This window comes from Sabethes cyaneus, chromosome 1, assembly GCF_943734655.1.
Source record: "Sabethes cyaneus chromosome 1, idSabCyanKW18_F2, whole genome shotgun sequence".
Taxonomy (NCBI): domain Eukaryota; kingdom Metazoa; phylum Arthropoda; class Insecta; order Diptera; family Culicidae; genus Sabethes; species Sabethes cyaneus.
The window spans coordinates 29903029-29914609 of record NC_071353.1 but is presented as its reverse complement, the minus strand read 5'-3'; the positions used below and the strand labels follow the sequence as shown (position 1 = coordinate 29914609).

Sequence of the window (11581 nt, the reverse complement as noted above, 5' to 3'; positions counted from 1 at the left end):
GATGCCACGCCAGTTACCGCATTCCGTTAGGTCTCCTTTCTTAGGGACTTTGACCAATATGCCCTGCATCCAGTCCACCGGAAATGTTGCGGTTTCCCAAATATTGCTGAAAAGCTGGTGCATCATCTGGGCTGACAAAGATGGGTCAGCTTTGAGCATTTCGGCTGAAATACGATCTATCCCTGGCGCTCTATTGGATTTCATACTCTTGATGGCTGCTACAATTTCATCCAGCGATGGCGCCTCCGAGTTCACGCGATTTATTCGACGAACTGTAGGCGTCGTACGCTGCTGGTTTTGTTGGTCTCTGACATTTGAAACTCGGAAGAGTTGTTCAAAATGTTCAGTCCATCGCTTAAGCTGTTCTGTACGGTCAGTCAATAGCTGACCAGCTCTGTCCTTTAGCGGCATCTTTGTATTCATCCTGGCACCACTAAGGCGGCGAGAAATATCGTACAACAAACGGATATCACCATTGGCGGCGGCGGTTTCTCCTTGTTCGGCTAGGGAGTTAGTCCAGGCTCTCTTGTCCCGCCTACAAGCACGTTTAACAGCCCTCTCCAGTTCGGCGTATCGTTGACGGGCAGCTGTCTTAGCCGATCTGGTCCGCGCTCGCTCAATGCCGGCTTTCGCCTCTCTCCGCTCGTCGATTTTCCTCCAAGTTTCATCCGAAATCCACTCCCTCCGCCCACTGCGCGCTTTGTCGAGGGTTTCATCACTGGTCGTGATGAAGGCGTTCTTGATGCCGGTCCATTGCTCTTCGACGGTTCCACCAGGTCGCAACTCCGAGTCTCGAGATTCAAGTTGTTCAACAAAGGCCCTTTTCACCTCAGGATTCTCCAATCGGCAGACGTCGTAGCGGCACCTGGTGGTTTTTTATTGGACAATGGAATTAACGCGAGTGTCTCGTCTGTTTGTCTGTGGTTTAACTACAATTTTTTTATAGGTAGCAATCATTTCTGACTTAAAATAGAGAAAATATTTTTTTGTATCTGATTAAGGATACCCTAATGACCAAATATTTTTTCACCACTAGAAAGTGAACTTTTCTGAAGTAATTATTATGCTCAAGGATTCGTTACTACTACTTATGTCTCCCTATTTTTGAATCCGTCCCACTGCACAGTGGTCCAAAAGAGCGTAAAGTGGAACTTTTTTCCTAGCGTCTTTTGCTTTCATTTTATCATTTGTTAGTTGCATTAGTATAGTCAATATATATATAGAATGCCAGTGTCGCTGCAGTGCGCGTGGCAAACATCATACGTATTCAGATAATGTATTTACATTATACTTGCATATGAGTGTGTGCCTGAGATTCAGCAAAAGGGGAATCTCATTGTCAAACTTTGACAACCAGTTTAAAATTTCGAATATGGCAGCCAAGTAATGTAATTGTAAACTTCGCTTGCTTCAAATTTCTGAAAAAATCGGTGCAAAAAGACTCAGTTGAGGGATTCAATTCATCCGGACGAAAAGAAAATGAGCGTTTAAAAACATTTTACTGGCATGAAAACACAGCGATGAGCGCACTGATGACAGCACCAACTAGCATCGCTATCATACCAATCTTCTTGAAGCTCAGGAAGTAGGTTATAGGGGAAAATATTGCATCAGTTAGTCTTAGTTCTAATCTTTTTGCTAAATTATAGTCACTTCAACAGCTTAGGTTTCTTCGTGGCTTCTGCGGGTTTAGGATTTGAACCCAGGTCTTCGGCGTGAATGCTAACCACTACACCGGGTTTGACGTTGCGAGTTAACCCAGCGGGTAGCTAGTGGAGCAATAAAGACGAGGTAGTTAACCTCCAGTCAAACTAACAGGTTAAGGGCCCGGAATACTTTAGCGAGGACGACTTTTTCCTACTGGAGCAGGATGACTACACCGCAGAAGGAAGCTACTGGCGATCAGCCAAGTTCAGCCAAGAAAAAGAAGAAGAAAAAGAAGAGGAAGAAGAAGCTCATGAATTAGATTATAAGGGGAAATACTGAATCAGTTAGTTCCAAGTTGCGAGTTAACCTAGCAGGTAGCTAGTGGAGCAATAAAGACGAGGTGGTTAACATCCAATCGAATTAACAGATACAGTAGAACTACATTCAGCAATACTGTAGATAATAACTAGTTCTACAAATGTCCCATATATAACTTTTCCTAATTTTGCTTGGGTGAGGCTGTATTGTCAAAGAAATCGAAATTGAGTCAAAGTGATCAAACCATCCCTGGAGAGGTCTGTCAATAACAAGAAGGCAGCTTTCCTATCAAATACTGGACGGAATGTCAGCATGTGGGGTATGTTGCTGCTTCGTCGTAATTGCCTATTCCCGTCCTAGTCAACACAAATTATTAAAAATATCAGCATTTTTATGACACACAATGCAAAACTAGTTATTTCCTAATATTTTAGTTTGTTGTCTATCATACGCGATCAATCAAAGTGAGCTGAGAACTATTTAAATGCTTTTTATCATTAAAGAAGTCCTACCAGCCAAATTTTCTGGGTTTTTTCGTGCGACGAAGAAGAAAATGTCGGCTAATCGTTTTAATTTACATCATTCATAAATGAAAATAACTCACGCAACGCGTTGTCGTTATTCTACAACCAGGAAAACTTGCCTGACCTGCAGAAATTTTGTAGAATAACATTTGTCATGCCGTCCTACATAAATACATGCTCGTTAGCTTCGTAAAAATTGTTGTGATTTTTAGTTCGGACGATGAAAAATTTTGATGGATGGATTTTAAAACGGTACGACGAATTTAAGAAATAAAGTCAGTTCCGTAATTTTAATAAAAAGCTTTAATAATCGCTTTTCAGTGATTTCAAAGTTCACGGATCGGAAGGTAAGTGTGATTTAGTCAAATCAGCATAAGAACTTTTGGAGTATTCTTTAAATCCAAATGGGATAGTTATGCGAGTAGCGGCATTATAGTCACTTCCTGAGAGCAGATTATTTCTAATTTCAATGCAAGAACATTTTGGCAAACCAAAGTCACAGGCAGTAACAATCACAACTACAATAGAAGATCCCGTTTGGAAGAATTTTATGTAAAACAGTGAGTCTAATAATGTGCTCTAAAAATTTAATGGTGCGTTTCAAATGGCAATGCTGGAGTGTTTTGGAAGCTATTGTTCGGAAAAGTTGTACGTTACCAATATGACCTCGCAGTTACAATTAGCTTTTCATTGAAGCACGAGCGCGGATAACGGCGAAGACATATTCTTTATTTCAACCCATTTACATAATGCAAGTTTTTACTGAGCAAATGCAAATTCCAATGAAATTATTGTAAAGTGAAAATAGATTTTATAGCCGACATAGGAAGTTTTAACTTGCGATGTAAAAATAATTCGTACTTCTATCCCATAAAATTTCTGCAAAAATCTGTAGATAAATAGTGTAGAAATTCTGTTTCTGAGGGTGAACGTTTCAATCATCCATCAGATGAATGGCGTTTCCATCTTTAGTCGGTTTACCACACTGACACAAGATATTGTGATAACAGCTGAAATCAATCCCTGCTATGTCGGTTGTAACTTAGAGCTTAGACGCCACAATGCATTCAAAGCGATAGGCAGCAAGAAAATCAAATACCTGTGTGTAGTCTAGTGCAAAGTAAACAATAATTCATTGCTTTCATGTTGAAAATTTCCTGCTCGTACACATCATACGCGGCACGCACATTCGAGAACATAATTTGCTTTTGTTGCTTTTGTGCGCCTGATGCAGGAAATGTTTGCCGGCAGGACATATCAATAAAGGGCGGAAATATTTGCGATAGGCGAACCTTGAAAGCAGCCGTGTTGTGTGCGTTTCAAAATAGCCTCGAAAGCATCCCTTTTGCGTCTCGTTAATGCACAGCGGGTTCAGATTGTTAAGATAAACATTGGAAGGTGGCAACATGAATTTAAACAATTGCAACATAGGCACCCACACATGGTTAAGATGTTGTAAATTAAAACGATGAAACTGTACATCGATGCAGCCGGATGAGATTGTTATATCCGCTACTTTTATTTGGTTGATAATTGGATTGGACTTTCACAAACTTAGCTTTACCCTTAGACAAACGACAGTTATATAGAAATCAACGTAAAAGTTCGTTTTACTTTACTTTAGATACTTTTACTTTTGACCACATATCTACCGATAATGGTTCACCGTGCAATGATGTAATCGATAAAAGCTCCCTTGTGCGGAGCTCATTATGTAAAGTTGAGCTGATTTGTGATAATGCGCTAAAATAGGCCGTTAGGATCGAAGTACATACTGCCTTTCCAAAGCAGAGCATCCCTGAATGGGACTTCTGATGGTATCATGGTATAACGTATTAGATCTAAACAGCGCAGAGTGTGGCGTTCAAGGAAGAATCGTAAATATTCACTATCGTATTTACGTAAAAAAAATTGATTTCCTAAATCAGTCTAAACCATAAGAATACACAACAACAATGCTCCATTACGGAACCAAAGGCTCACACCAGCTACTTACCGTCTGCTCTGAATAATGGGTGTTAGTATGAGTTCTAGACTGGACGAACGCTTTCCGCTTCCCGTGGTATCGATCTTACTGTTGAGTGAGTTTTTTCGCTGGAAGTCCAATCCCGTACTGGCCGGGTTAGATTCGCTTGTGGACGGAATCGGTGGAGTCGGTCTTCCGCTTCCGCCACCACCGCTGCTGCCGCCACCGCTTGCTGGATGCTTTCTGGCGTGTCGCGCTTCAGTGGTGCTGCTATCACTAGCGGCGCCAGCCGGCGATCCATTGGCAGCTGCCTCAAACTGTTGCGCGGTAATTGGGGAGAAAAGAGTTTTTGTGTGCCAGAAAAAAAAACATGAAATTTTTGAGCTCTCGCTGAACTTCAGGTTGGCATTCTAGCCAAGCAAATACCGTGCAGCATGCTTAACTTTTCGTTTTCATTCATTCCTGGATGGGGAGCAAATGTGAGTGTAGAGGAAGTTTTTCGTGCAGGTTGAACCGAATCGGAAATTCCGCGGATGGAAGGTATACCGTGCGAGTCCTTCTTGAGTCTCTCATGCAACGCGGGAGAGGATGGATGGTTGAGGAGAGGGTAAAGTTTTGTAATTACTAAAAGGCGAGCATTCTTTTTCAAGCACGGTCAGCTCAATTTTCACATGCAGGCTGTGGCTTAAGTACCAAATTGGAACTACCAACTACTAGTCGGACAGGCAAACTCATATTCAGCGTCAAATAACTCATGAACTGAAAATTCACAGCACGGAAATTTAACCACAGAAACATCATAAAACTAACTTGTGCAAGCAGGCATACTTTGTTGAACTAAATAAAAATACCTCTCAGAGTAGCGTCTCTCCGTTTTGGGTGGATGCTCATGTTTTGTCGAACAAAGAGCCACCCGTTTCGTGAAAAACTAACATTCAGCTTTCGAACAAATGTTTCTGCTTCATGGAGTATATTTTGTACTGCTTGTGGTTCGAGGACCACGTCAGGGGGTAGCTGGATGAGGCTAGACGTCCCGGGCCAGCACCCAGCACCCGAAAGGTCTGCAGATTTCAGCGTAAAATCTGTCGGTTGTTGAGTAAAATTTGTACTCGTCGGGTGTGAAACCAATACCTTTCATCACCCATTCGCGTAATAAAAAAGGAAATTTGTAGTACTTAAATTTTTATTCATTTGTAAAATTTATGGGAGCATGAAATAAAAGTAAAAAAAAGAACAAAAACAGGATTGAGTTTTTCAAGAGAGATTGTTTTTTAATCTGTTCCTGAAAACGCAACAGAACGTTTCGCTTTTGCGAACCCTTCGCGATAAAAAATACGATGAACGGGAACGAGCACCCGAAAGATTGCCGTTTTTAACTAAACTTCGAGACCGAACAAAACTCTGTCTTGGTGTGCAACTTGTCTTCAATTTCCCGTTCTGGATCGTTTTTTTTTCTTGATAAGTGCATCTTTACTCCGACCGGTCGGAAGCGGGAATGTGTGTGCCACTAGGTTCACGAATAGCGAAAAGCTTTTTTGTTCTTCCTATAAAACAGCAACGGAGACTGGCCCTGGCGATGTAGTTTTTCTTGTCGAAGCTTTCCGTTTCCACGTTAAACTTGATCATTGTTAGGAAGTCTGCGTTGAAAGACGAATAGTTTTGGTACGGTAACAGTGACTTTCTTTGTGCCGCTTGTGGTTTATACTTGAGCACACGGCAAACAACGTCCGGAAGGTTCGCCACAGCAGCAATAATCGGGCGCCGGGACATGAAAACTACGACAGCAGCGGATTGGGTGAAACTTTTCACCTAGGTTTTATTCCTGTTGTTTTTGTTTGCGGCTCCGGGGGACTGCCCTAACGGATGGCTGTTCGGTAGCGACATGCATTTTAATTTCCCTCGAACAAAAGCCTTTCAATCTACGATTCATCTCGGTGAATGTGAAAATTGGGTCGAACTGGGAGGAACAGTGTAGGCAGAGCAGGGGTTTGGGTGTTTGAAACTATTTTTGATTTGCATGGATTGTGAACTGGAACATGTGCAGGTTGTCGACTCCATTGCTGTTTGGCTTTTTTTTTCTACGAGTTGGTTTTCCACTTCAAAACGATGAACTATGTTGAGAACAAAGTTGGATATAAACTGATTTTAGTTCTTACTCTACGGATCTAGGCTTTGATTTATATTCAAAATTGGATGGATTTGTTACATTTTGTTTGAGCTTCTAAAGATGAAACGATAGAAAAGCTTTGTGCTAATGTTCCTTTGACGGGCGTCTTACTAGAAATTGTAAATTGAAAAAAAATGAAAAACTTTTCCTTTTAATTCTACAATTAATTTTTATTCTCACAAACATGTATTTCATCTCTAAATTGCAAACTTTATGCATGTTTGTTTCGTTCAACTCAGAATTACCTAGAAACAGAAACACGCGAAATGCTATTAAATAGCTCTAAGTAAAACCAGATTTTAGATGATTCTAAATCAGGCACGAATCTGGCCGTTTAAGCGCTCTTCGTTTTTTGTATGATATACTTAGTTCCAAACTACATTTAAGGTTAAGGTTGAACACAAAAAAATTCGGACGCACATAATTGCTGCCATTTCTTTATCATAAGGATAAAATTTTGCGAAAGTTTTACTGAATTACTGAATTAACAACACGGTGTTAGACGGAAAAATTACTTCTCAAATGACCTAGTGTACGTTGTTAGTCACACCTAGTACATCATAAAAACACATTTTAAATCTTCCTAACCCCCTTAAAATTTCAAGTTATTGCAAAAAAAACGATTTTTGGCTAGGTGTCCACATACTATCATGAATAACTCAATTATTTTCCAAGCAATGTTAATTTTTTTATACGGTTTTGGAAAGCTTATAGAACAAGCTTTCTGAATATATACACATTTACGATGGTTTTACAAAAATTAGACGAGATTTTTTCAATTAAATATAAAATTTAATTAAAAAATGAAATTTTTCACACTTTACGGGTCTTTAAAGTGACCTTAAAAATGACCCACATTCTTCAGCTCAACATCACTTGTTTTGTGTTCAATTCTAAGCATTTGGTCAAAATTTCAGCCAAATCGGACAATATTTGCGAATTTGAAACCATTTTTAAGAGTTTTTTGCTTTTCATATATCACCCGCCTAACCTTACAACTGTGCATCTTGCACGTGATTTCTATCTATAGGTACCTAGATTGTACCACAGTCGAAAGATTGAGCGGGAGATATTAGAAAGTATGTACAGTATCCTGAAAATCCACCTTTTGATCCGAGGGTCCTAGGGCCGAGTCTCATATACCATATGCTTCGACATCGACCGCTGGAACGTGGGTCCCGGCGGCATCTCTTGCTTCTGCAACGATCGCTGGATGACAACGAGAGTCTCAACGGAACCCGCTGATTCCAAAACGACCGCTATATGACGCTAAGGGACCCGGCGGCATTCCTTTCTTTATCAACGACCCGCGAGAGTACTAGTGATGGTCCCCATCCCAACTGTAATCGATCGACAGTAAGAGACTTTGACTCTAAGAGACTCCTAGCAGCGCTTCGTAACATAAGAACAGTTGCTGGAGGACGTTATAAGTCTCGGCGAAACAACCATGCTTCAATGACGTTCGCTGGAGGAGGTCGAGGGTCTCAGAGGCGACCCTTACTTCAACGACGTCTGGTCAAGAACGACGAGAGTCTCTTTGGTGCTCCCAACTGTATCGACCTACCGCAAAAGGAGAATGAGAGTCCCGGCAGCGCTTCGTAGCATAGGAACGACCGCTAGATGGATGACAACGAGACTCCCAGCGGCTACCCTACTTCGACAACGACCACTGTAGGAGATCAAGAAAACCGGTGGCGCCCCTACTTAGACAATGACTGCTGGAGAACATTGTGGGTTCCAGCGACGCCCTCTACTTCACCAGCGATCGCTCGAGAACGTTGAAGATCGCGGCGGCGCTCTAGCTGTAACAAAGATTGCTCAAGAACGACAACTTTATACGGCCAACTAGAATCATTTTTCGCTTGTCGACTACAAAAACGTTTACTACAAAAACGTTGAATCTCACGTGTCAAATGTCTTTTCATGATGTACTAGGCGCGACTAACAACGTACACAACACTAGGTCACTTGAAAAGTATATCAAAAAAATTTTTTTTTGTCACTCCGTGCTAATGTATGGAATCACAGTAAGCAGTTGTTATAATTTCTTTTAATTTTATAACACTAGTTTTGTTACAATTAAAGTAGGGGATACGGTAGAAGAAAGTACTGAAACAAAGAAGTTGATAGGATTCAACTGAACGTCTTAGGCCGTGTGGCACGAAATCGACGTAACGAATTGTTTGACGTAGAGTACCATCAGATATTGGATGAGAAGAAATGCTGCGTAGAGTCACCCGTCAGAATGTGGAGCGATACAAACAGAAGCGGGGACAGCAAATCCGACTCTTCCAGATGAAGAAGCCCCACCAGTCCTGAGGAGAAGGAGTACGAAGAACTCGCGAAGTACCGTTTTTACGCCACACGAAAGTTTTATCAAAGACTACGAATTTCGCAAAGACTTAGTGCCGATGGCTAAAATGTATAAAGATAAAAATGGAAGTAATTTGATTTACGAATGTGCGGTGACCGAAAGAGAGAAATATCGGGCGATCACTATCCTGAATACCACCAACAAAGTGCTTTCCCAAGTCATCTTCCATTGATTGTTGCCAATAGCCAATAGATTCGTTGGAAGTTATCAGGCCGGCTTCATGGAGGGTCGGTCTACAACAGATCAAATCTTCACCCTGCGGCAGATTATCCAGAAGAGTCGCGCATTCCGAGTTCCCACGCATCACCTATTTATTAATTTCAAAGCCGCATTTAATTCTGGACGAAAAGGTATTCCTGGTAAGCTTACTAGACTCATTATGGTTACGATGGTGCGACCCAGTGTTGTGTGAGAATCTCGGGTGGATTGTCGGAACCATTCAAATCTCGCAGGGGACTTCGACAAGGAGATGATCTTTCCTGCCTGCTATTCAACATTGCGTGGCTCGATTTTCAATAAATCCAGTCATTTTATCTGCTTTGTCGACAGCGTAGATGGATGCTGTCAGCAGAACATTTGAGGTGGTCGAAGATCAGTACGCCAAGATTGGATTGAAGATAAATATGTCTAAAACAAAGTATCTGCTGGCGGACAGCAGTCGACGAGTTCGTATACCTCGGCTTGGTATTGGTGGTATTGGTAACAGAGGACAACAATACCAGCCGTGACATTGAAAGGCGTATTACCAGCTGAAATTGTACCTATTACAGACTCCATAAACGCTTGCGGTTGAACAATCTGAGTCTCCGTACAACGTGTACATTGTACAAAACACTAATTAGTCCAGTTGTCTTCTATGGGCATGAAACGTGAACATTGCTAGAGGAGGACATGCGGTCACTCGGCGTTTTTGAACAGCGGATGCTAAGAACCATCATTGGATACACCGCCACGGAGGCTAAGAATGAACCACGAACTCGCGCGTTTCTACGGCGAACCTAGTATTCAGAAAGTGGCTTCAGAAAGCTGGACGGATACGTTGGGCAGGACATATTGCTAGAATGCCGGACAACTATCCTGCAAAGCTGGTTTCGCATCGAGTCCGGTAGGAACACGAAGAGGGGCACAGCGAGTGAGGTGGCATGACCAGATGGAGCGAGATGTGTAAGGCCAGCCAAGTAGGTAAGAATCCAACAAAACAGGACCAGGAGCGAAGGGGAAAGAGCGAAACATTAGGTAAGAGATGGTCTTCGCAACACCTAAAAAGTTGTGAACCGCTCCCTTTTCCAAGTTGGGGGATGCGCGGATCGAACCAAGCTACAATCGGAGTCAATTATAACCGGATTTGAATCCACTCGTCCTCCCAGGCCCTGTGGATCGCCGGTAGTGATGAACCTTTGAACCACAGCGGCCTGGACAAAAGGGAGACTCCACAATCCCTTTATTAAGCGTGCGACGTATTTCAAACTCCACCAACACTGGCTTGTTGAGCTATTTTTAGACACAAATTGTGCCTCTTTCTCCGTCGATTGCAGTCAAACCACAGGACGAGAAGTTTAATCTAACTTATTTCCCGCAGCTTAGATAAGAAGGAGCGGTATACAACTTTTTAGGCGTTGCTTCAATGACCCTCCCTTACCTAATTTTCCACTTTTTGTTGGTCCCGTTCTGTTGGATCCTATCAACATTAGTGTTTTACTAGTTTCTTCTACTGTTCCCTACGTTGATTGTAAAAGAACTACCATTATTCAAATTTAATTATATGCCAGAAACACAAAGTTGGTCTTATTGTTGTCAGGATAAGTTCATCAGGAATATTACAAACTATCCGAATCATTCCAAATCTATGGTGAGGTCTTGAAATAATTTGGAGGACATCTGATCATCATCATGAAACATGAAAGAGGGCGGAAAAGCAAAGTCAGCTGATCCTAAAACTCATTTGAAAGTGGTGGTTCGGTACGAGTTTTGTAATCCTATGTCCAAACAGTAAAGAAGCATGCTGATTTGCGAAGTTTCAAAGTACAAGTTCCACCGGTCCGTGTTACGAAGCAAAATCTAGATGCAAAAAACGCTCAAAAATACTCTACGAGACTTTGCTGACGAAATACGATGATGAAAAATGTTCGTACCGATTTATGTAGAAGAATTCTATAGCTCATTCAATCTCTAAAGTGTTCCGGAAGATTACCAAATAAAAAAGAGATCGAAGTTCACGAGAAAGTTCTTTGCGGACTGAACAGTGAGGTTTTCGTAACTTCTCGAACTCTTATTCGACTGGGCAGTGGTATAACGACAATGCATACTAGTTATTATGCTTCCCAAGTAGTGGAAGCCGGTGAAGCTTAGAGCTAAGGCAGATTAAGGACCACTGGTCGATCGTGAAGGGAATACTAACAGAGATGCATGAAACTGTAAGCGACGAGAAGTCATTCAAGCGATAATGAAATTTGGCTGCCAAACAATGGGAAGGCAGCTGGAGCAAAGGATAATGGGACATGTTCGAGCAAAAATTCGAGCAATCCTTACGACGTGTCCGGTCCATCGTAGCCTACCGACTTTTACCAGATATATGTTGGGAATCT

General features: G+C 41.8%; 1 protein-coding gene across 1 annotated transcript in view; it reads right to left on the bottom strand.

Moving 5' to 3' along the window:
- Nucleotides 1-4481: 4481 nt before the first annotated feature.
- Nucleotides 4482-11581, bottom strand: part of LOC128745512 (band 4.1-like protein 4A) — a 29700-nt gene continuing 22600 nt past the window's right edge. Inside the window, exon 12 of the mRNA XM_053842587.1 lies at nucleotides 4482-4772. Coding sequence (XP_053698562.1) covers nucleotides 4482-4772 — 291 coding nt within the window. The remainder of the gene's footprint in view (nucleotides 4773-11581) is intronic.